The 25,153-nt window shown below is 43.0% G+C and overlaps 1 protein-coding gene across 1 annotated transcript in view; it reads left to right on the top strand.

Annotated features, from left to right (window-relative positions):
• The window catches only part of LRRIQ1 (leucine-rich repeats and IQ motif containing 1), a 155,566-nt gene that overhangs the window by 85,771 nt on the left and 44,642 nt on the right, over window positions 1-25,153 (top strand). Inside the window, exons 19-22 of the mRNA XM_015405489.1 lie at window positions 1,103-1,192; window positions 2,739-2,860; window positions 3,466-3,561; window positions 4,588-4,673. Coding sequence (XP_015260975.1) covers window positions 1,103-1,192; window positions 2,739-2,860; window positions 3,466-3,561; window positions 4,588-4,673 — 394 coding nt within the window. The remainder of the gene's footprint in view (window positions 1-1,102; window positions 1,193-2,738; window positions 2,861-3,465; window positions 3,562-4,587; window positions 4,674-25,153) is intronic.

Genomic DNA, 25,153 nt, shown 5'->3' with positions numbered 1-25,153 from the left:
GTAAAAGTACTGTGAAATTTTGCTTGTGGTAGATTTAAATTGATTTTGTGCTAAAAATAAAAGCTGATTTGTTTTATAATAGCTAACACACACACACACACGTATGTATATCAGATTCCAAGAAAAATACCATATATCTTCTGTGCTGAGCTAGGCTCAGAAAATTAGGGTAAGCCAGTCCACAGAACTACACACACATACATATTAACACTTTTTTTCCTTCGTGTTTTGAATTGTGTTTAACAAAAAAATACCAAGGAAATGTTCTTCATATTATTAAACTGAAAATGGAGTACAGGGAAAATGACACAACTAATAGAAGGATAAGATGAACCGATTCTATCTAAATTTTTTAGATTTAAAAAATTCAAAATTCTCTCAGTTCATATCAGTCACAGGCGACTTTCAAAACCAATAATTGTGGTAATCTCACCGTTGTAAATCTCAGGTAGTAAGACGTGATTTCAAAAATAAGAATGCCAACAACCCCCCCCCCCAATTCTAAGAGTTCTAGTAAGAGAGATCATCCAAGTAGCTTTTTTAAATATAGAGGGCACTTTTAAAATCAGTTTAGTTCTTGATCAACATCCAGAATATAGTGCTTTCAAAATAGGTATAATATGACTTGCCCTTATATATTTTTAATAAGGGGGGGGGGAAATAATGGGTAGTACCTTTTTTACTTAATGTAAATTGTTATTAAACTAATATAGAATTTCTGAAAACCTATCTTATGGTATCCAAAAACAGGGATAGCCATCTCAGAAAAATAAATTCTGAGTTTTGCAAAATCCAGTTTGAATTTTTAGATTGAACTAGCTTCTGGGTACAATCCTAGCTTTGTGGGTGACTAAATAGCAGCTAAACTGAATGTAGTCCATATTGCCCCCAACTGAATTACTTCTAAATTGTGAAAAAAGGATATAAATTAATTCAAAAGTTTTCCTCATGGTGTAGGTGCACTACAGGTGACAATTCTAATATATAGCACAGAAACACTGAAAGCAGCATGCAAACTGTTGAAATGGCACTTTACACAACTTACCGAAATGAAATTGATATTATCCCTGCATTATTGACTTCCTTGATTTTTTTTAAACAGGCTGTCATACAGAAAGAATGGCCAGCTTTGAATTCTGCCCGTTTCCTTTCACAAACACTGCTGTTCTCAGACCAGTTGCCCTCGCCAAAGGTAACATGTCACAGAAACCTTCCTATTCTTCGGCCTTTGCTCATTCCTGGAGGATCTTGGGTTGATTAATACTGAAATTTATTGACTGAAAAAACATAATTGCTTTTAGAAGCCTCTGACTTCCTCTTCATCCCCAGATGTAATTTTTCATGTAGCTTTGCTTTCATTTGCTTAATTTCTCCCCCTTTTATTTTGGAATTCTTTCAACACTTTACTTCACAGTAGCGAAAAGAAGTGGAGGGGGGGAAGATGATGTGCTTCAGCTGCACATTTGGCAGTGGATTAAAAATTGCTAGTTGACACAGTCCTTTAAAAATACCGAAGGCTGCATTATAAAGCAACAGCTGAGGAGTTTCAGAAGAGTGAAAGAGCATTGAACTGTAATGTCTGTTAGCTATTTGATAAACTTTGAAGTTTCGGCTTTCTTTATGTTATGTTTAATTCTTTTTGCTATATGCAATGTGTTCCCAACAATATTTGTGCTTAGAGTAAGATAGGATTTGGTCATAAACTGCAGACAGTAGTGCTTAATGTAATTTCTTTTTGTTTGTATTTTGTTTTTTTCTCATGAGAGTAGTTAAATCAAATGCCTAGCAACCAAACCCTGAGCATGCTTCCTTGGGAGGACATTTCACTGATTTCAGTGAGATTTCTTAGATTCCATTCCCTATAATTGTGCTGAAGATGAAGGATGCTGCAGCCTTAATTTGAATTTTGCAATGTTTCGCGGTCATAACCTGCTCACATCTTAGGTAAACTGGGATGGATATGTACATTCTGTATTATTTCCAAATGACTGCATCCTGTTATAGCCCATGGCTGTGATCCAACAAAATGGTATGCATGCAACAGGGGAGAACTGTGCTCTAGCCGGATGTTTCTTTGAAGTTTCAACCACGGCTGCTCATGCTGCAGTGAAGGCTGGCTTTTCATCTTAAAATGTATCTTGCCTTTGCAAAATGGCAGCTGCAGTGAAAACCTAAAGCATGCTTCCTGGGCTTTTGCCTGTTTTTATAGATATTGGTTCATTGGCCATGAGCCTCATCTATGTAAAGTAAGTTCTACTGATCTACGCGTTGTCTTATGTAGACAGCAAATGTGCAGCTCTGAATCTTCTTGTCCCAGAAGAACTTCTAGTAGGACTTGCCACATATGCCTACAAAGTCATGTGGAGAGTTGATTAACCAGCGCTAAATGTTCCCAACGGCATGTCTTCATATGATCCATGAGGTTTGCATGGCAAGCTGCATATAGTGAACATATAAAGCTGCCTTACAAAGTCAGACCATTGGTCCATCACAGCTGTCTAATTTGAAAGTACTGGCATTTCCTAGCATTTATCACCTGGAGATTCCAGCAGTTGAATCAAGGACCTCAAAAAGCAAATGCTTTACCATTAAGACATGGCACTTTTCCCAGTTGGGAAAGAGCTACCACATAGCAATGAAATAACATGTACACCAGCCCTTAGCATTTCATATGCCATCAAAAGTAGCAGCATTTATGTATTTATTTATTTAAATGTTTATCTACCTCCGTTTACAAGTCTAATGAACTTATTCAACATGAAGACCAATTGCACCGTTTGAAATGGCCCATGGAGAAAACCTGCCAGGTTATGGAAAGACCAAATTCATTTTTGTTGGAAAACAGCCAGATTAGTACCAGGTAAATCAAATAAATTGTATTTAAATGTTGCTGTCCGTAGTTAACCGCACACTGACAAGAACCAGAAGAAGCACTGGGAGAGTAATTAGGACTGCTTATTGCTGCTTTGCTATTTTAATTCATGTGATTAATTAAGTTTAAAGTGCTTGTGCTTATTGCCAAAGTGGCACAAATCAAATGCAGAATAGTAATTCTTCAGTGAGGTTTCCTTATTAAATGAACAAAAAATATCAGCATAAGATAAATATAAACATAAGATAAAAATATCAACATAAGATAAAAGAACTAAAAACACAAGTCATAAAATTTCAAAAAACATCAAAAATGAAATAGGCCTTTAATCCAGATATCTGTGATAGATAAGGGTAAAGGGATTTCCTACAGCCTTGCATTCCTTTGTAGAAAAATCTTGAAATATGCTTCAAGTAATTGATATGTAAACATTTTGTGTCGTTGTCTGACTTCTATTACTCTCCAAGATAACGTTTTCCTGGAGTATTGAAATATTTTATTTCTGAGTTTGAAAGGCAGAGATACTTGTAGCATACCAAAAGCTGATTTCTGTTACTGCCTAGCTTTCAGTATCATTTGCTTGCCATATTCAGGTCAGAAAAGAACGCTGTCTCACAGTTCTCCAACTTGAAACCTTCCCCAAAGCCATTGCTAAGATCCGAAAAAGAGGAACAAATTTCAGCAGAATGGTATGTTTGGTATATTGTTTGATTTATTGTGTAATTCATTTTATTTTGCTTTGTATATGCCTCACTTTCTCCCCAAAGGGACTCAAAATGGCTTACAACATTCTTCCTGCCTCCATTGTATTCTCAGAAAGACCCTGTGAGGTTGCTTAGGCTGAGCATGTGTGACTGGCCTAAGATCACCCGGCAAGCTTCCGTGGCAGAGTGGGGATTCTAACCTGGGTCTCCCAGATCCTAGTCCACTCTAACCACTACACCATGTTGGCTCTTTTTAAGTGGTTTTGTGTGTGTGTGTGTGTGTGTGTGTGTGTGTATAAACACACAACCACACACACACTTGTAATACATATACATATACACACACCCCAGGATGTTTATGTTTAGATTTAGGTGCAATCTTTATCCGAAGTATTTGTGCTGATGGGGCCTGGTCTGTGACCTTCCTGTGACAATATACAGGACACAGTACTTGACTTCAGCAATTGCATTAACATAGTAGATGAGAAAATGTATGTACTGTTGCTGCAAAGATAATGGGATTGCTTCACATCCTACATTTATGAACTAGGAAGAAAAAAATTGTGTAGGCAACAGGAGAAGCTGTTCTTCAGTCAGTTTAAGGATTAATGTTCTGTAGTTGTGCATAATGTTAATTTCAGTGGGGAAACATCAGTAAGATGATGTGGAGGTTTGCACACATACTTCATAGAAGTGTGCCGGCTTCATGATGTGAAAAACTGTACATATAATGCAATATGGCTTGAATTCATAGAGCTGTATGGCATAACACTAGATTCTTAAAGATCCCCTTTCCAACTCAGTCCCTTGAACTACCTGAAAATCTGCTCCTGAGAAGACCCTCAGGAGTAATATTCAGTGTGGCTGCAATCTGAAGGGGAAATTGGCAAACTCTTTGTGTGTCTGTGAAAGGAACAGGGGCTACACAGCAGGGTTCTGTAAATCCCAGCCGGTATGTTTAATAGCTGCAAATTTTTATCCTCACAGTGTCTAAAATCGTCTGTGTTTTAGGGGATTTAAAGATCTTGCTACTGCACAGCTCATGCTAAAGAGAGCACATAAAATGAAAGCAAAGAAGTCTACAGCTAAAAGAATTGGTGAGTAAATATTCCTGTTAAAATATGTAGTACAAAGTGTGTCTGTAAAAACAGATTAACTGTGGAATCTTATGTACAGTTGAAACAGATTAACGGTGGGATCTTATGTAGAGTTACTCCAGTTGAATCGCATTTTCAGTGGATTTTGAAAGCTGTAATTCTGTTTAGGACTGCAGTGTTACAGTGTCTCAAAACTGCATCTGAAAAGAGGCATTCTCTTGTTTAGAATCACTGAGCATTGTTTAAATTAATTGATGTTACTGGAATTTGTGCATAGATGTCATTCATTTTGAAGGATATCAAATTTTCACAAAGTGACACCCAACTGCTACAATTCACATAATCATACAGAGTGATCTGACTGTACAGTGACCTTCAACAAAAGCCCTTTGCATCATATCACAGTCAACTTTTTAAAAGATACTGTAGCTAATAACTATTCTTTTGAATAAAATTAATTATACTATTCCAAAAATGTGTGAATGCTTGGCCATAAGCAGTTTATATTTTCCTGAAAAGTTAGTTAACTTTTAAAAGGATAATTTCTCAAAATGTAGGTGGTACAGATATTAGCAGCTCAGTAGATTGTTTTATTTAGATCATTAAATGAAAAAAATCAACAGAAATTAAAAGACTAAAAGCACAAATAATATTTTTAAAAAACACTTTGAATTCATTTCACTTCCTAGGTATGAATGTCAGATGTGAATTTTCATTATTTTGTTAGTGTGTATATCTATGGATATAGATACATTTTATATTAATCATCAGGAACCCTTAAAGTGGCTTTGTTCCTTGATTTTTATTTTTGCTGGAAAAATCTACCCCCAGACCATTTCAGCATCAATTGAACAGCTAGGTTTAAGGCATTCTGGATAGTGGGTGATTGTTTCATTTTCATGAGAAAATACTCAAGGACTATCATTACCCCGCCCCCAACTATTTGGAATGTACTGCAGCTCACAATTGATATTTGTATAAAGAGTGAATCTTCTGTCTCTATGCCAGATTAATATACTCTTTTATAGTTATCAACCATAATTACCTTCACAGGTTTGAGAAACAGTTTTCTCTTTGAAAAAAATTGAAAAAAGGAAAATTATGTATACTGCCCTGAGCTCCTTTGAGGAAAGGCAGGATAAAAATATGATTGGTAGATGTGTTCTTATTACTAACATAAGCACAGTCACTTCAAACAGTCTAGGGGTATATATTGTCTGAGCAGAATTAGATCTGTTGTGTTGTGTATAAATGTTTTTTTAATAAGAAGAATATTTTAAATATATAATTTATGAATGCAGTTGCTTTTAAATTCCTAGATGTTGAAGTTCTTTTACTGATTTTTAATTGAAAAAATTGAAACGTGTGTATCAGGGCTGAATTAAGATACAGTGAGGACCTAAACTGTATCACATTGAAAAGGGCCCATGGCATTAACCAAGAAAAAAGGTAATTTAGTAATTTTTAGGGACAGGGTGTTCCGAGGCTCCTTAAAATCTGAGGCCCTCAACTGTAGCTCACTACGTTTATGCACAAATCCAGCTCTATCTGTAATATGACTTTTATTCCATTATAGACATGCCACCAGAAAGTTTAGCATACAAGTTTGAATATATGAATGAAAATAATGATTTCTACTATAAAGATTTATCTTTTCTATATACTGTATTTAGTTCAAGAGAAAGAGATTAATGGTATAATAAACTTTATGAAGGAAGGGATGTTATGCAGTTGATGCATCATCACTGTTCAGCTTCATAAGGCAGAATCCTGTGTCTTTAAAAAGAGTAATTTAAAGTCACAACCATGTGACAAATGAAGAGACAATAGAAGGAAGTCCAAAAGAGCACATATAAGCTCATTGATTCTGATGGCCTCCCACCCTGTTCTATCACACCATTCTAAAAACACATATCTGGTGTCCAGCTGAATTTTTCACATGTGTACAACTTGGTGGTCCACATATCAATTGTAATTAATGGAACCCATTAGAGTGTATCATCTTTTCCCCATATGTTGTCTGTTTTATGTTACTAATAATTAATCCAGTCATAAATGGTGATTGGTTAAAGTATATCAAAGTCATTTATCCTGTTTTGTTGTCTGTCAAGGACATGAGGATATTCCTGTGCTAACAAGAGTGGGGGTTTCTTCTCTGGATTTTAAAATGCATTAATTTTCAAATGTAATTCCTGCTTCAAATTCTGACTTTTAGCCTGCTAACATTTCCCCACTTTATTGTCATCATACTATCCATTAGGGGGTTGTAGTATATACTGCATTTATAGTGTATACACTAATATAAGGTATATGACATGCTTTGAATGTCTAGGAAATGTCCTGAAGATATTAAGTATTTGTGTGTTTGTGTTTATTTTTTCAAAATAATAGAAGCATGTTATAGTTGGAATAATTCCATTGTGTAAAATGTTACCCTAATCCTAAAAGCATTTTCATGGGAGTAAGCCCCATTGAATAAAATGGCACTTACTTCTACTTAGAATTGTTCTATAAATGATGGCAGGTCCCTAAAAAATGTATCAGCTAAAAGCAGCCTTAGCGGAGAGAGATTTGGGGTTGACTGGCAACTTGTTGCCTTTGCCTTTCTCCAACAAACACTGTGTTTAATCCTTTCACAGGTGGCCAGTCATGCCTTATTCCCATTGAGTCCTATGCAGACTTTGTTTTCTCCTCTTGTTGCAAGTCTTCTGAGACCCAGAGATAAATCTGTGCAAGACCTTGGGCAATACTAGCCTAAATCCTCACAGGCTTGAAGGTTGCTGCCTTTTCCCCACCAACCTGAAATCTCCCTGTTCATCTTCATCTTCGGTGCAGTCCCACATTGGGGACTGCAGATGTGCAGACCCACAATGGCAGATCTTACCTATGCGCTTAAAACCTTTAGGGGGCATCCACGTGCTCGTTGGAGGCATTTATCCATTTCCCTCCCAAAGGTCACATAGTCCAATGAAATGCCGCCCCTGTCTCTCTCCGTTTCTTCTTTGCCACAATGGAGTAGGTTGTCTTCTAGTGTTGTCATCTTTAATAGCTACAAAAGAAGAAGACAGCATTGATTTAAAGGAGAAAGCTTATTATGGAGAACATCAGCTTTAAAGTTTGCTGTTCATAGCATCTTTTTTAGCCCTTGATTAAGTTGGGAGTTTTCTCTTGCCTCATGGCACAGAAGAGCTTATTTTAAAAATGTAACTAATGCAGGTCAAAGATGACACAAACAGATGAGCACATTTCATGTGCTATATGCCTGGGTGAGGGCCATAATGTGTTGGGGTGTAAAATTTGTCAGCAATTCACCCAGAAGGCTCCCTCTGATAGAACCTCCAAATTAAAGGTGGCTGTGGTTATCTTGCCCTCTTCCCTCCCTCACACTAGGGTTGCCAAGTCTGAAGTGACGCTGGAGCCGCAACCACATCACCTGGAAGTGACACGACCATGCCGGGCATGCTGGGGGTGGGGGCACGACCATCTGAGGGAAAACCATAGAGTTTTCCCTCGGATTACCGTGGCCCCGCCCCCAGCATGCCCAGCGTGGTCGTATCACTTTCGGGTGACGTGCACGTCGCGTGCTTTGGGGGTAAGGTTCCCCCCGGGGCCCGATCCACCGGCAGCGGGGAACGGGCCTCTGGGGCGGGGTTTTCCCCGCCCCCTGGGGGGACTTGGCAAGCCTACCTCACACACAGGATTTTCCCTCCATTTTTGTCTTCTTTCCTTTCTGACTGAGCAGCCTCTTTATCTATTTTCTTCTTATTTGAAGGATTAAGACTGTCCCACGCTGTCACATTATTATATTTTGATGCTGGCTCAGCCCAGGGACTTAAGGAAAGAGACAAGATCACCTCCTTAACTTATACCTCTGTAAGTGGCACCAAAGAGGTTTTTGAGAGTTCAAAAATAAAATATTTTATTCAACATAGAGGGGGAAATATCACGCTTTAATGTTCTGCCATCGGTGGTGCTTTTAGAGAGGTACCGCCAGATACCATATGCAGACAGACTTTGTCCTTGTTCTCTAAAAGATATAGAATCCACTACACACACCATACTGCATTGTCCCTTTTATAGGGATATTCGATCTCATTTTATTACTCCACTTTTAGATGGTAAGTGTTGGCATTCTGATGACTCAATTATTCACTTTCTTCTGTTTAATTCTAATTGTGAAATAACAGAGGCCATTGCAAAATCTTTACATTATGCAATCAGAAGACAAGGTTTGAATAGCCAAATGTAAGTGACTGATGTATCTTAGTATTTTGCTGTATTCCCATAATGTTTTGTGCTTTCAGTGCCAATAAAGGTGTGTGTGGGGGTCAAGTGAAATTAGGGGTGAAATGTCTGACATGAATCAATAATAACTCTGAAATAACTTAGTAATTTCACAGACTCCAGTTTCCAGCAAGTCAGAGTTTTAAGCTTTTCACAAAGTCTTAGAATCTTTGAGATGAGAGACTTTGGTTTCAGTGTCTGCTAGGCACTCCAGTATGTGTTCTTGAATTTAACAGACTCTTCAAGTTTCAGAAGACAGGGATACATTACCAAGTACCCCAAATCCTCCTCTGAACACACTAGGGATCACTCCACTCTTTAGAGCTATCTCCCTTTTCAAATGGGCTGGGAATTAGTTCTCTAAACTAAAAGCTCCGTCCCTGTTTCTGGCCTGAATGGGTGTCTTCAGCAATCCTCCCACTCTCCTTGCCACCTCCTCAGTCCTCAGTCAGTGATAAACTAAATTATCTTCAGCAGTCTGTTCCCAACTCTTTCTTCTCAACTAACATTATCCAATGAAATCCCTTTGAGCAGCCTGTCAGTCAAAGGCTCTCTGACTCTGTGAGGCATTATAAATGTTGTATAAACATGTGACACATTGTGAACTCTTCACAATGTGTCACATGTTTATACAGCATTTATGAGTTTTCAAAGCACAGTCCATCACAGTGGCGTTATGGGAGAAGGATTTGCAAGCAATGGAATTGCCAGCAGCAGAAAAATCTAAGATGCTGCCTGTGGTGTCCATGAAATTGGCAACCTCTGTTCCATTGGGATATAAAGAGAGATCCAGAGTACAGACCCAGTCTCCATCGGTTCTGAGAAGCATTTTGGAACCACCTGCAAAGAAGACAAAGAGCAAGGGCAAGCGAAAAGAGGAGGTGAAGTCTGATTCAAGACAGCATCATACTGAATTGTTTCCAGCATTGGAACCAATGACATAAAGGGAACCGACCTCCGATCCAACTTCTAGAACACCATCTATTGGGTCACCATCTATTTGCCAGTCCTGTATCAGAAGGTGAAGTCAGGACGGATATAGTCCCTCCACCGGATCCGATACAGCTGAGATACAGATGACACTATGGTATTATTTTATGTCTCCCACATATTTGCAGGAATGGGACAGTATAGCAAGTCAATTCTGAGATTGGAATCATCCCATGCATACCAAGCTATGAGAATTTCAGCCTTGGCTGTTAGAGCTACTCCACCCACTTCTATTCTATGTGAGCCAAGGTTTGAATTGGATGAGGAGTTCTGAAGTGGCATCAGACCCATCTCCCGATGGAAAGTCTGGAAAGTAACTATCCTCTTCACCATCAGAAGATCTCAGGATGTATAAGGAGCAGGTGCTTCTCATGGCTAAGGCTCTGGATATTGATGTATCAACTACCTCTCATATGCCTAGAGATAACATTCTACAGCATTTATATTCTGATTCACAAGGAGTGGTGGTGTTTCTGATGCTTGAAGAGCTTGAAGAAATGGCGAGTGAACTTTTAGAAAAATGTTATAGAGTAAAACAAGGTGATTGTGGTTATTTAGGAACGTATCCCCCACGATCATCTTTAGTCACTGAGGAGATACAGCTAAGAGGGTGACAGAGGTATCACCCTGTGCCAGCAGATAAAGAAGGGAGGAAGATGGATATAATTGGTTGGAAGATGTATTCCTTAACAGTGTTAGATTAGGACTGCCAATTATTTAGGCATCATGGCAGGATACTAGTCATTAGCAAAGGTTCTCCAAACTAAAACATAATGTTTTCTAAGCAACAAATTAATGCAAGTAGGCATTCAGCAGTCACCTCAATGAGAGACAAGGCCTCATCAATTGTCCTAAGAAGACATGTATGGCTGCAATCTACTGCCTTGCTATTGAATACGTGTCAAAGGGTAGAATATCTCCCATTTGAAGGTAGTACCTTATTCTCTGACAAAACAGATGTAACCCTGACTCAAATCAAGAGGAACCACCAGACAGTGAAATCTTTGTGGGTAACTCCATCAGAAACGATGGGATTTAAGCAAAAAACCTATGCTAGACAACTGTGTCAGTCCTATTACAGGGATCAAAGAGCCTATCCTCAAGGCAGATCTGAGTATCCTCCACATAGATGCTTCCAGCGGCACCAGCAGTTCGGAAGAGGAAGATCTTCCTCCAGGCCTATGTCTGCCCAGGGTCAAGGGGGGAAGAGCTGCAATCTCCCAGTTTTTAGCCCATTTTACCATACAATCTTTAATTTGTTTTTCCTCTGTCTCAAATTTCAACAACAATTTCTACATTTTTGCAATAACATCTTTGTCATTCTTAAATAATTCTGTTCAAAACCACAAGTTCTCTTATCTATTTTAAACCTTTCTAGCAATTGCATATTAAAAAACATTGCCAGTTATATCCTTATATTACCAGATTTTCTCTTGATTTCATTTTACAATCTCCTTGTGTAAACTCTAATATATCACAGTACGTTAACCACCTCTTTTTGGTTACCATCTCTCATCTAAAAAATGCTTCCTGTGTTGAGAGCCGCAGAGGTGTTTTCCGACAAAGCCTAGGCTTATATTTATTCCATACTCTCAGAATGGCACGTCTAATAAAATGGACAATGTTAGGGTTGTATTAGACACTTTGAAATACTTAGAGAGGCATAATGAAAAACAAGCCGCATTGATCTTTTTGGACGCAGAGAAGGTGTTTGACAACTTGTACTGGAATTTTTTATTTAGAGTCCTTAAAATCTGCCTCCATTCCTGAGGACTGGAAGGTAGCTAATGTCACTCCCATCTTTAAAAAGGGTTCCAGAGGAGATCCGGGAAATTACAGGCCAGTCAGTCTGACGTCGATACCGGGTAAATTGGTGGAAACCATTATTAAGGAAAGAATTAGTAGGCACATAGATGAACAAAACCTATTGAGGCAGACTCAACATGGGTTCTGTAAGGGAAGATCTTGTCTCACTAACCTGTTAGTGTTCTTTGAGGGGGTGAACAAACATGTGGACAAGGGGGATCCAATAGATATTGTTTACCTTGACTTCCAGAAAGCTTTTGATAAAGTTCCTCATCAAAGGCTCCTAAGTAAGCTCAAAAATCATGGGATAATGGGACAAGTCCTTTTATGGATCAAAAACTGGCTAATATAGAAAACAGAGAGTGAGTATAAATGGGCAATTTTCTCAGTGGAGAGTGGTAAGCAGTGGGGTACCGCAGGGATCAGTACTTGGTCCACTGCTTTTTAACTTGTTCATTAATGATTTGGCTGTGAAGTGGCTAAATTTGCGGATGATACGAAGTTGTTCAGGGTGGTGAAAACCAGTGAGGATTGTGAGGCACTCCAAAGGGATCTGTCAAGGATGGGCAAGTGGCCGTCAACATGGCAAATGGGGTTCAATGTGGCCAAGTGCAAGGTGATGCACATTGGAGCCAAAAATCCTAAATATAAATACACGTTGATGGGGTCTGAACTGGCAGAGACTGATCAAGAGAGAGATCTTGGAGTTGTAGTAGATAACTCACTGAAAATGTCGAGACAGTGTGTGACTGCAATAAAGAAGGCCAATGCTATGCTGGGGATTATTAGGAAGGGTATTGAAAACAGATCAGCCAATATCATAATGCCCCTAAATAAATCAATGGTGTGACCTCATTTGGAATACTGTGTGCAGTTCTGGTCACCACACCTTAAAAAGGATATTATAGCTTTGGAAAAAGTGCAGAAAAGGGCAACTCGAATGATAAAAGGGTTGGAACACTTTCCCTATGAGGAAAGGTTAAAGCGCTTAGGGCTCTTTAGCTTGGAGAAACGACGACTGAGGGGTGACATGATTGAGGTTTATAAGATTATGCATGGGAAAGAGCAGGTAGAGAAAGAGGTACTTTTCTCCCTTTCTCACAATACAAGAACTCGTGGGCACTCCATGAAATTGCTGAGCGGTCGGGTTAGAACGGATAAAAGGAAGTACTTCTTCACCCAAAGAGTGATTAACACTTGGAATTCACTGCCACAGGAAGTGGTGGCGGCTACAAGCATGGACGGCTTCAAAAGGGAATTAGATAAGCATATGGAGCAGAGGTCCATCAGTGGCTATTAGCCACAAGGTATAGATAGGGACTCTGGGGCAAGTGATGCTCTGTCTTCTTGGTGCTTGAGGGGGTCAACAGTGGGAGGGTTTCTAATGTCCTGGCCCCACTGGTGGACCTCCTGATGGCACTGGTATTTCTGGCCACTGTGTGACACAGAGTGTTGGGCTGGATGGGCCTTTGGCCTGATCCAACATTGGCATCTCTTATGTTCTTATGTTGTTATGTTCTTAAGATATAAACTTTGGAGAAAATTTTATAAAATGGGTGAAATGCATCTATACAGTCTGCAAAAATCATTGTTAATGGTGATTTAACTAAACCACGTGTAATTCAAAAAGGTACAGGACAAGGGTGTCCACTGTCTCCACTCCTGTTTATTTTAGTTCTCTGGTGGTCCTGGGAGTGGGGCAGTCCTTACTGCTGGGATCACAGCTCCTCTTCTGAAGGCAGGGCTGGATGATTATTTTGGTCCCTGAGGGCAGGGGCTTGCCCTCTATTTCCCCAGTCTGTCCAGCCCTGCATAGAAGAAGGACGCAGGTCGATGGTGTTGAATAGCATGAAGAAAGAAGATGAGAAGGGACCGCAGCCTTAGACAGACCCAGGTACCGCACTAGTACCCTTTAAGAGACTTTGGCTGGGTCACCTGGCAGCAAGAAAGCCCCTCCATCTGATGGTGCTGGGAGATCCCTGGCAGCTGCAGACATGCTCCTGCTCCCTTTGAATTGGCGAAGCCCCCCCTTCCCTTTTCCCCTATTTGGGGTGAGCTGAGGGAATCACGGTAGAGCAAGGGAGAGGCCAGAGAGAGACATGGTGACAGCGATTCCCCTGGCAGCCAAGGAATCCGGCCCCTTCTTCCCTCTGCAGGTGAGAGAACATCGCCAGAGGGAAGGCTGGAATCCTTGTTCTTCCCAACCTCCCGTCTGAATCCCAGTAAGGCTGCACTAGTCTGAGGGGAGTGGAGGAGAGAAGTGAAGCCTTAGAAGAGGACTTTTTCAGGGGCAGAGGGCTCTTTTGGCTTCAAGGAACCCCTTTTTTTTCTCTCCCCCCTCATTTTTTGCTCAGTCCAACTCAGGTTATACCTGGAGAAGTAAGTGGCTGGGAAAACTATTCCTTCTTCTTAATCCTACACACCAGGGCATGCTCTGGGTGGGGAGGGAGTTGGAGAACTGGTGCTAATGCTAATTAAGGCAGAAAAGGCGGGAAGCGGCCATCTTATTAGGGAGCTTAGAAGTATTTTTACTTTCATTTCCACAGGGCTACAGAATGGTGACTAAGGCAGGTTTTTCAGGATCATCTTTGAAGAAGAGAAGAGATTGGATTTATACCCCACTCTTCACTACACAAGGGAGTCTCAGAGTAGCTTACAAACTCCTTTACCTTCCCCTCCCCACAACAGACACCCTGTGAGGTAGGTGGGGCTGAGAGAGCTCTGACAGAAACTGCTCTTTTTCAAGAACAGCTGTGCCAGAACTATGGCTTGCCCAAAGTAATCCAGCAGGTGCAAGTAGAGGAGTGGGGAATCAAACCCAGTTCTCCCAGATTAGAGTCCGCGCATTTAACCACTACACCAAACTGGCTCTTTGGATAACAGGACCTGTGAATTTGTCTTGGCTGCTTCCACAGAACCTCATAACTCCCAAACGTCCCAGGTTGAGGGCCAAGAAATGGGTTCCCCAGAGGAACAAACCAAAGTGGATCTGCTAGTGGGGCTTAAGTCTGAAATTAAAAACGCATTCAAGGACTTATGGCAGGCCTCTTACCACAGGAAATCTACTGATTCCTAACCAAAGTGGGGTAGAAACCCCAGTAGACACTCAGGTCTGAGAAGACAGAAAAAATCCAGCAGATCATTCTCCGGTGGTCCAGGAGTGGGGCAGTCCTTGACTCCTTACTCCTGAGACTAAGCCACTCCCTTTCCGCAGTCAGGGCCAGAAAACTTTGATCCCCAAGAGGGAGTGGCTTATCCTCTGACTCCCAGTCTTACCGGCCCTGCCTTCGGTGCAGGATGTGCTGGCTGTGCTCTGAAGAGCACGGAGATCCCGAGAAGAAAGGAGGCCACAGGAGATTCGGAGGTGGAAGAAGGTAACTGACTTTCCCACCCCACCTTCTACCGAGAGCCGCAGGCCTCAGTAGAGATAGAGTTGACATCGGCAGTCCTGGGAGGCCCCCTGGCAGTCATGGCGCCAAAAGAAAAGAGCTCCTGGACCCCACTGGGAAACGCGGTATCCTCCCTGCTGGAATGGTGCGGACATCGCAGGGAGCTCAGGGAGAGCAGTGTGGTCCGCTGGCAGCCAAGGGCGGCATGGAAGCCCCGTCACCATCCCTTCGGCACAGAAACAAAGTGCCTCTGCCTTACAAGAGCGAGGAGGTGCAAGTTTCTGGAGCAGGCTACAGGGTTGACTGAATCACAGTAGGACTAAAGCTGTGGGAAGCTATCAGCAACAGGGGGGACATAGAAGACAGCTGAGGCAGTGCATGTTGGAGCGGAAAACTAGAACGCCTCCCCACTTCCTTGTTGCAAAACTCGACCCAACCCTTGTGTAGTCGGCATGGTGGTGCACAGAGGAACAGGGCACAAATGCCAGGAACTCTGCCATACCCCATGGGTTTCCTGCCTTTGGGGGGGGAGGATGCCATTTTGGGGAGGGTTTCGTTTCTTATTCATAGTGATAGTTGCCACTTTCACTTTCAGGTTTCCCTATAATGGCGGACAAGGTCGGAACTTCAAGCTCCCTGGGCTCAGAGGAGGTGGAACCCTCTCAGATCAACAATACTGGATCATGGGGAGTGGAGCCCCCAGATGAGGCAGACAAATCTAACCTACTTACATGGCTTAAAGAGGAAATGAAAAAAGAATTTAGAGGTCTATGGCAGCAGACAACAGCTGCCCAGGCATCAGGGTCTACTTCAAAAAGAGACAGGAGCCCCAGTTCAGATGATAGTCCCTTTGTTACTAAAAGGCGCAGAACCGCCACACTTAATAAACGATTTACTCCCATAGTTAGTGACATTGAGGATGACTCAGACTCTGTGTTATCAGCACCAGAGAGAGAAGAGGGAGAGCTATCAGCAGAGAAGGAGGAAGCAGTACCTGTAATTCAATCCAGGCTTTTTCCACAGGACCTATATAACAAATTACTACCAAAGGTGATCAGAACACTGGAGTTGACCTACACCCTGAAGGAGAAGGTAGACGAAGAGGATCCTGGCTTTCCTGTTGGTTCTCCCAAAGCCATTCCCAAGACCACAGCTAAGACATCAGGGGTGCCTCTCCCTGTAGCCTTTTACAGTGTCATCATGGCAGAATGGGAACATCCAGCCAATCCAAAATCTGGCAACCCCATCTTTTCTAAATTGTATTCGGTCATCCCAGAAGCCTCCAAGATGATTAAGCTTCCTGTGGTGGACGATCTGATCAACTCAATGGCTTCCACATCTCTGCTCCCCATCGATGTGGATGGACTGCCGAAAGACAACTGCGATAAGAGAGTCGAGAAGGCACTTCGCAGGGACTTTGAGGCATCCACAATGTTGTTCAGAGCTTCTGCCACAGGCTCCCTGTTTGCTAGAGCAGCATACACGTGGCTTCCAAGTTGACTACGGTGGACAGTGACATTCCCAAGGGTCTCAAAGATGAACTAAAAAAGATTGCGCTAGCCACGGCCTTTGTGGCAGATGCCTCTCTGGATGCCATGCAGCTAACAACTAGAGCTATGGTGTGTAGTGTGACGGCTAGAAGGAACACCTGGCTGAGACACTGGGATGCTGAACCAGCAGTGCGGGCCAAGGTGGCAGCAGTACCATTTAAGGGAGTACATCTCTTCGGGTCAGGGTTGGATCGTTGCTTGGTCGAGGACAAAGACAAGAAATTAGTTCTCCCATCTAAGAAGGACACATGGACCAGATGTTGATTTCATTCCTTTTGAGACTCCCGATGTTATGACAGACAGAGTACCACCAGAGTGTTCAAAGGTCGCTGGCAAAACAAGTCCAGAGATACCAGAACCAACTATTTCTCAGGAAAAGGACAAGGAACCAAAGGTCCCCAAAAAGGACAGTCAGCATGACTATGCCAAGACCAGACTACTGCTTTTTTCCGGTCAGTGGCAAAAGACGGTGGGTACTGGAGACGTCCCACGGCTACTCACTGGAATTTGAAAGAACCCCATTGCAGCGTTTCCTGGAGATACCGAAGAAGAAATTCTTAGACAAATACAGACTTATGGAACAGGCCATACAACATCTTCTCTACATTGGAGCAATAGAGATGGTATCAGACTCAGAGAAGTCTCAAGGAGTCTACTCTATCTTCTTTATGGTCCTCAAGAAATACGGGGACACCAGGGCCATATTGGACTTGAAGTGGCTCAACAAACACATCATAATGAGAAAGTTCAAGATGGAGACGCCGAGGACAATACTATCAGCTATACAAGCAGGGGACTTCATGGTCTCCATAGACCTAGCGGAAGCCTACCTGCACATACCGATCAGAGTCGATCATAGAAGATTTCTCTGCTTTGTGTACCATGGCAAGCATTTCCAGTATCGAGCCCTTCCTTTCGGACTGACGTCGTCCCCGAGGGTGTTTACCAAAATATTAGTATCGCTAGTGGCTCTTCTATGGGTGAAGGGTGTGGCACTTTTCTCCTAACTTGACGACATCCTGATAAAAGCAGATTCCAGACGAGGGGCGTAGCAACATCCAGAGTTGACAGTCAAAGTTCTGCAGGAACATGGTTTTGTGATAAACAGGGAGAAAAGTACAATGGAACCTACCCACCTGGGAGTCAACATAGATACGAATCGGGACAAGGTGTTTCTGTCACAGGAGAGACAAGTTCACACTTGGAATTTAAACCAGGTGATGGGAACATCATCGCAGGAGGTGATGACACTAGCCTGCCTTTTAGGGATGATGGTGCCCTGCCAAGACCTGCTACCCTGGACCAGATTTCACATGAGGCCTCTGCAGAGATTCCTTCTACATTATCAGGAGATAACACACAAGATGGTCAAGAAGGTGGAACTTCCCCAGAAGGTGAGACAGGAACTTCTGTGGTGCCTTGTACCAACAAGGTTCACTGAAGGGGTTCCACTCAGGGACCCTCAGAGGACGGTGGTGACAATGGACGCAAGCCTTTTCGGTTGGGGAGCCCACTCCATGGGACACATGGTGCAAGGAAAATGGTCAGTATCCAAAGTGGCCATGAGCATCAGTTTCCTGGAGCTCAGAGCTATAAAGTTGGCATTAAATCGTCTGCAGAGTCAACTAGCTGGCACCCACATCCTGGTACAAACAGACAATATGACAGCAAAAGCCTACATAAACCGACAAGGCAGCACAAGATTCAAGTGACTACATCTATAGACAGTTCAAGTGATGCAGTGGGCAGAGACTCAGATTCTATCCCTGAAGGCCATACACATAGCATGACGAGAGAATATCATAACGGACTGGCTGAGCAGACGGACCGTAGATCAGAACAAGTGGATGCTGAATCAGGAGGTGTTCCTACAGATTGGCGACAGATTCAGAAACGCAGAGGTGGATCTATTTGCTTCGATTCAGAATCGACAAGTAAGAAAGTTTGTATCCAAAACACACATGGAAGGGACACTGGGAATGGATGCCCTGAACCTCAGCTGGCCAAGAACTCTGTTGTACGCCTTCCCTCCTCTGCCTCTCATTCCAAGGGTCGTGCAGTGGGTCATAGATCAGAGAGCGGACAATTCTGAAAGCGCCCTTCTGGCCAAGAAGGGCATGGTTCCAGGATTTATTGAGACTCTCTGTGATAGAGCAGTGGCATCTACCTGCTTATTAATAATAATAATAATAATAATAATACTTTCAATTTATTAATCGCTTTCCCCAGTGGGCTCAAAGCGATGTACAGTTGCACGTTTTAGACAGGGGACTAACAATGTTCATAGGGGATAGGGACGACCACATTTATTCATTTAATTGCACACGCTGTCACTACATGGTGTAAACGTCTTCTGGCTTGGCTCAGTCATTTTCTGAATGGCTGCTTGTCGACGAGGCTTCAGGACCTGTATGTCAAATCGCCACACTGCCACCGTCTGGCCGGAAACATCCACTGCAAGGATTTTTGTAGCCAAGAAGTACTTCCGCCTTTTTCCGAACCTCGACCAGAACATCCCGACTGTCAGCTAACACCCTCCCACAAGGGAGATTGGTGTGCCCACCCTCTCTAACGAGTGGTTCCCATTTTATCTACTCGCTGAAGCTTTCGAATCGCTGGGTGGACAATGAGCTGGGGGCAACAGGCTGGCTGCTCACACCAGGGCGGGGCTTGAACTAACGCAGTTTGGATGTTAAGACAGTGGGATATACCCACTGTGCCACCGCTGTGCCATGGAGGTTGAGAGGAGGCAACTAGAAGCAATGGGTTATGGGCAAGAGGTGGTGTCTACCTTGCTAGCCTCCAGAAAATTGTCTACCAATAAGATACATAATAGGACATGGCAAATGTTTAATTCTTGGTGGAAGGAGAAGGGGTTGGATTCGATGACAGCTCAGGTGGGGGAAGTGCTAGCCTTTTTGTAAAAGGGCACGAGCACGTTAAAAAGGCACGTGGCGGCTCTGTCTGCGGTGAGAGAGGTGAAGAAAGGTAGATCCTTTTCACATCATCCCCATATCTGTAGGTTCTTGAGGGGTGCCTCCTTGCTCAACCCACCCCAGACACATAGATTTCCCACCTGGAATTTAAATACAGTGCTTCAGGCTTTATGCCAGGAGCCTTTTGAACCAATGGCATCATGTCCAGTTAAAGAACTTACCCTGAAAATGATTTTCTTAGTAGGGATCACCTCAGCTCGCAGGGTCTCAGAGCTGAGGGCTCTATCAGTACATAGGGACCTATATACGTTTCATTGTGACGGGGTCGTTCTGAGACCGGATCCAGCATTCATCCTGAAGGTAAATTCATGTTTCCATAGATCGGAGGATATCGTTTTACCTTCATTTTGCCCAAATCCTACCCATGAGAGGGAAAAGGTGTGGCACCGCCTGGACGTCCGTATGGCATTAAGTTTCTATATGGATAGGACCAGGGGGTGGAGGAAAACTAAATCTATGTCCGTTTGTTTCCGTCCGTCTTCATTGGGCAAGTCCGTGTCTACGTCTACATTGAGTAGGTGGATTAGGTGCTGTATAGTGGAGGCATATAAATTGCAGGCATTAGTTCCTCCGGAGGGGGTCACGGCGCATTCCCTGCATGGGGCATCCACATCAGCGGCTTATTGGGCTTTTCCTTCCTTAGAAGTTATCTGTAGGGCAGCAACCTGGAAATTGGTCCACTCTTTTACAAAACACTATCGCATAGATAAGCTGGTCGCTTCAGAGGCAGCGTTTGGTAGGAGAGTGCTGCAATAGGTCCTCTAAGTAACGGAAGCCATTTGACCCACCCTGAGGTAGACCTGCTTTGTTATGTCCCAGGAGTAAGGAGTCAAGGACTGCCCCACTCCTGGACCACCGGAGAATGGAAGATTTGTATTCACTTACCGTGAAGCTTCCTTCTCGGTGGTCCAGAGTGGGGCAGTCTACCCACCCTCGTTTTTGCGGAGGTAACTTCCAGGTACTTAGGGAACAAGAAGGATTACGGTGGGACGTTACTGTAGTTATGTACTTATGCTGCGTAAGTTGTTTGATGTTGCTGTTCCTGACAGCTACTGTGTTTTTTTCAGAAGTTGTTAAATAAAGGTTTGTATGGTTGATCCTACATCTGTGGCGTGCTCTATCTCATGAACCCTGAATGGGAAGTGATGGTTGTTATGCGGGATAAGTTTTTTTTTGCAGAACCATGGGGAAGGTTGGCTTTCTGTATGACTGGGGAGTCAGAGGATAAGCCACTCCCTCTTTGGGATCAAAGTTTGCTGGCCCTGCCTGTGGAAGGGGAGTGGCTTAGTCCCAGGAGTAAGGAGTCAAGGACTGCCCCACTCTGGACCACCAAGAAGCAAGCTTCATGGTAAGTGAATACAAATCTTCCATTCTCACCCCCCAAGCCTAAAAGGGGCAGAAGAGAAGAAGAAGACAAGTCCTTCAGGGAGCATAGCCCGTTGTTGAGTGACCATGAGGGGGACTCTGACTCCTCAGATTCCATGTCTAATACGGAGGAGGGAGAATTATCAGTCAGAGACGGTACCCACTGCTCAATCTAGGCTTTTCCCCCAAGAGATTTATAGCAAATTATTGCCAAAGGTGTTAGGAAAACTTAAACTCTCATATACTCCAAAAAACACAGAAGAGGATTCAGGTTTCCCTACTGGGTCAGAGCAAACCTTGCCAAAGACTGGGTCCAAACCTGTGAGGGTACCCCTGCCAGCAGCTTTTTACTCTTTTATGAAAGCCAAATGGGAGCACCCTGGCAAACCTAAGACTAACCACCCTATGTTTGCTAAGTTTTACTCTCTCATACCAGAGGCATCAAAAAAGATCAAACTCCCAGTGGTAGATGACCTGATTAACAGCCTGGCCTCCATGTCTGTACTGCCTGTGGAAGAAGATGGTCTACCAAAATATCATAGTGACAAACGAATTGAACAAGCCCTGCGTAGAGATTTTGAAGCCACGGCCAACTCTCTTTTGGGCCTTAGTTACGTGTTCGCTCTTTGCCAGAGCAGCCTATGTATGGGCATCTGACCTGGCAAAAGCAGAAAGTGGCATACCTAAGGACCTTAAGGATGAGCTCAAGAAAATAGCTTTGGCTACAGCATTTGCTGCCAATGCTTCACTGGATGCTATGCAACAGTTGGCTAGAGCGATGGCCTCAAGTGTTACAGCACGGAGAAACACATGACTCCGCAGTTGGGATGTTGATCCCTCGGCCAGAGCAGAAGTGGTGGCTGTCCCATTCATTCTCAGGCAGCCCTCGGAGCAACCTCCAGTTCTCACCCCTCCACCCCACAGGGATATACATATGATATCAACAGTGAGTTCCATCAGGTAAATTATCTACATGTTTTATAGCTATTCAGTAGCTGTATGGCAAATAGCACCTCTGTCTCCAAACCCCCACGGAGCCCTTTTGTGTGATACCTATGTTGGTTTGAGAAATCCTCCTGCCTCAGCACTTATCCTTCCTGTCCCCTTCCACAGGATACCAAGAGGAACTAATTAAATATTCAAATTATCCCTCTTGACATCAATCAAAGATCCCTTTTCCCTTTGATCTAAAACGGGGAACCTATTCAACCTTTCACAGTTGAGGCATCTGTGGTCATGAAACCCTTTCATCCTGCTCTGGTAGGGCCATTCACAAGTATTCTTCCCTTCATGTTCTGGCCCCAGAGACCACCCCCAGAGGGCGCCTACATTTTTTAGTACACCCCCTAAGTCTCTTCTTTGGGCCTTCCATAGCGTGGAACACTGGTCGTTGGTGCTGTTTTCTTCACAGACCTCTGCATGACTAGACAGGTAGTATAGCCCATAACTGACCCTTCTGTTTGTTGTCATCACCTCTGCTTTCTTAGCTCTGAATTGCATGCTCTTTCTTGAATGCTTAGCATGTTTGTCATTATGGAAATTTTTCAATAAAACTATTTGATTCACTCTTCAAATCTGGAGTCTTCCTACTGTACCGGACCTTGGTATATATAGGTGAGCAGTCCCTGGTATCCCTCTGGCCTCCTCCACTGCATAGTTAATTTCCCCAAAAACGGGGCAGGCCATTGGCGGTAACAAAAGGGGTTTTGTCTGAAAAGGCACCTCTAGCTCTCACTTTACAGTATTTACTTGAATTGAAAAGAAAAGGTCCATCTCAGTCATCAGTTAGAGTATATTTAGCAGCAATTTCGTCATTCCACCCAAATGTTCAAGGTCAGTCAGTTTTTTCTGGTAGCTTATCTAAGATATTTCTTAAAGGATTAATTAATTAGGATCCTCCAAACCCTATATTGATTCATCAATGGTCATTGTTGTTAGTATTGCCTCATTTAATAACTAAACATTTGAGACCTTAGCTACAGCTTCTTTAGAATTTTTATCAATGAAGGTGTGTTTCCTACTGGAAGTTATGTCAGCGAGGCATGTGAGTTAGCAGCAGTTCTTGTGGACCCTCCTTTTCTTAGGCTATCTCAAGAAGGAGTAGTGACAACGCCCAGTTTACAATTTCGTTTCGTATCGCACAGGAAATTATTTTACTGGGGGTTTTTAAATCACCAACTTCAAATTCAGAAAGAAACATACGCTTGATGTTAGAAGGGCATTATTGTTTTATTTGGATAGCACAAAAGAGCTTAGAAAAGATAAGTCGTTGTTTATTTGTTATGCGGGAGCTTCAAAAGGGAAAAGGGCATTGTCTCAGACTTTGTCTAGATGGATTGTGTCAGAAATAAGAGTTTGCTATTCAAAAGTGGGTGTGTCATGCCCATTAGTAGTGCATGGACATTCAACTAGAGCTCAAGTGCCATTGGCAACCTTTCTCAGAGGAGTTCTGATACAGTAAATCTACAGAGCTGTGACGTGTTTGTCTGCTGACATGCTTGTAAGACATTATGCATTGGACCTGGATGCAAGAAGAGACGCGTCTGTCAGCAAGGCTGTATTACAATCAGTGTTTCAATAAGGTTTGTCTTTAAGCAGCTCATTCCACCTCCTGAATTAAAATCTTGCTAAAATACCAATGTGGGACTGCACAGAAGACATAGATTGAAAATAGGGTTGCACCTACCTGTAACTGATGCTCATCAAGGCTTTCTGTACAGACACACATTCCCTCCACCTGCCCTGCTACGATCTTAAATTGTCAGGTGGTTGTAGTGGCTCACTTGGAACTGAGGGATTCATCGTCGGCATGCTGTTGAACCATGTGATAGTTGGGAGGGAAACATAAACAGCTCCAATGAACACATGGATGCCCCCTAAGCTAGAAGAAGATCTGCTGTTGTTGGCCTGCACATGCACAGTCCCCAATGTACGACTGCACAGAAGACCTCAATGAACATCAGCTACAGGTAAGTGCAACCCTGTTTTCCCAGCAGGCATTGTCATGACAATCCTTCTATAATTAGAAGGGAACACAAGACAATGCTGTATGACAATTGGAATATACTCTGCTTGTATGTGGCTAACTAGTTCATGGTGTGTAGTCAATGTCATCACATGTGGCAATTAGGAGTGTGCACAGTGAAAATTTCTGGTTTGATTTTGGGTTTGGTTTTCAATAGGGCATGCTTTTCAGTATGCTAGACTTTCAAGGGAGGTGGTTTTCATTTTTGGAACAACTTTCAGATACAGTTAGGGGTTTCTGGAATTAGAGCAACCCAAAAGCATACCATATAAAAAAATCTGTCCTGACATTAAAAAGAACCCGTTGTAATGCTTTGATATTTTTTTAAGAAAAAAGGGAAGGCAGGCATGACTTACCAGCTTTCCAGGACCACATCACAGCCACTGGCCTCTCCTTCTCTGGGCTGCTGAAGCTGAGCTCACAGGCTTTGAAAGCCAGAGAATGACTCCCTAGCTGCCACGTGGGCTTATTTTATTTATTTATTTATTTTATTAGACTTATATCCCACCTTCCCCACACTGTAGGCTCAGGGTAGGTACCAATTTATGGTCTGCAATTTATGCAGATTTATAATTAAAACATATTATAATCAGTGCTCCCTCTAAGCTGAGTTAGTGTGAGCTACCTCACAGTTTTTTAGCCTCCAACTCACAGAATCTTAGCTCAGGAAGAATGGCTCCAGAGCAAACTAATTTATGCAGTAGTCAGATCGCTCACTCACCATTTTAATGCCAGTAGCTCACAATGTAGAATTTTTGCTCACAAGACTCCACAGCATCTATATATCTAATTCTCAAGTCGCCCCCTGGGATGCAGATACTTAAATCCGCACATCGGGGGGACCTGGGGGGGAGGGAGAGGTCTGTGCGCACGTGGGGCGGTCCCCATGTGTGCACAAAAATCCTAAATCTGGAAAAAAAACATCAGGGGGATGTTTAAATCCCCCCGAAACTCACAGAGCGTCCCCTGCGCATGTGCAGTGAACGCTCTGCGACCGCCACCGCCGCCGCTTGGAAGGTGAGCGGTGAGCCGGGAGGGGGGGCCTCGCTTCGGAGCCAGGGGGGAGGCCAGAGGG

This window comes from Gekko japonicus, unplaced genomic scaffold (assembly GCF_001447785.1).
Source record: "Gekko japonicus isolate JY-2015 unplaced genomic scaffold, Gekko_japonicus_V1.1 scaffold2091, whole genome shotgun sequence".
Classification (NCBI taxonomy): Eukaryota; Metazoa; Chordata; class Lepidosauria; order Squamata; family Gekkonidae; genus Gekko; species Gekko japonicus.
The sequence above is the reverse complement of the archived record's forward strand: the minus strand, read 5'-3'. Positions and strand labels throughout refer to the sequence as shown.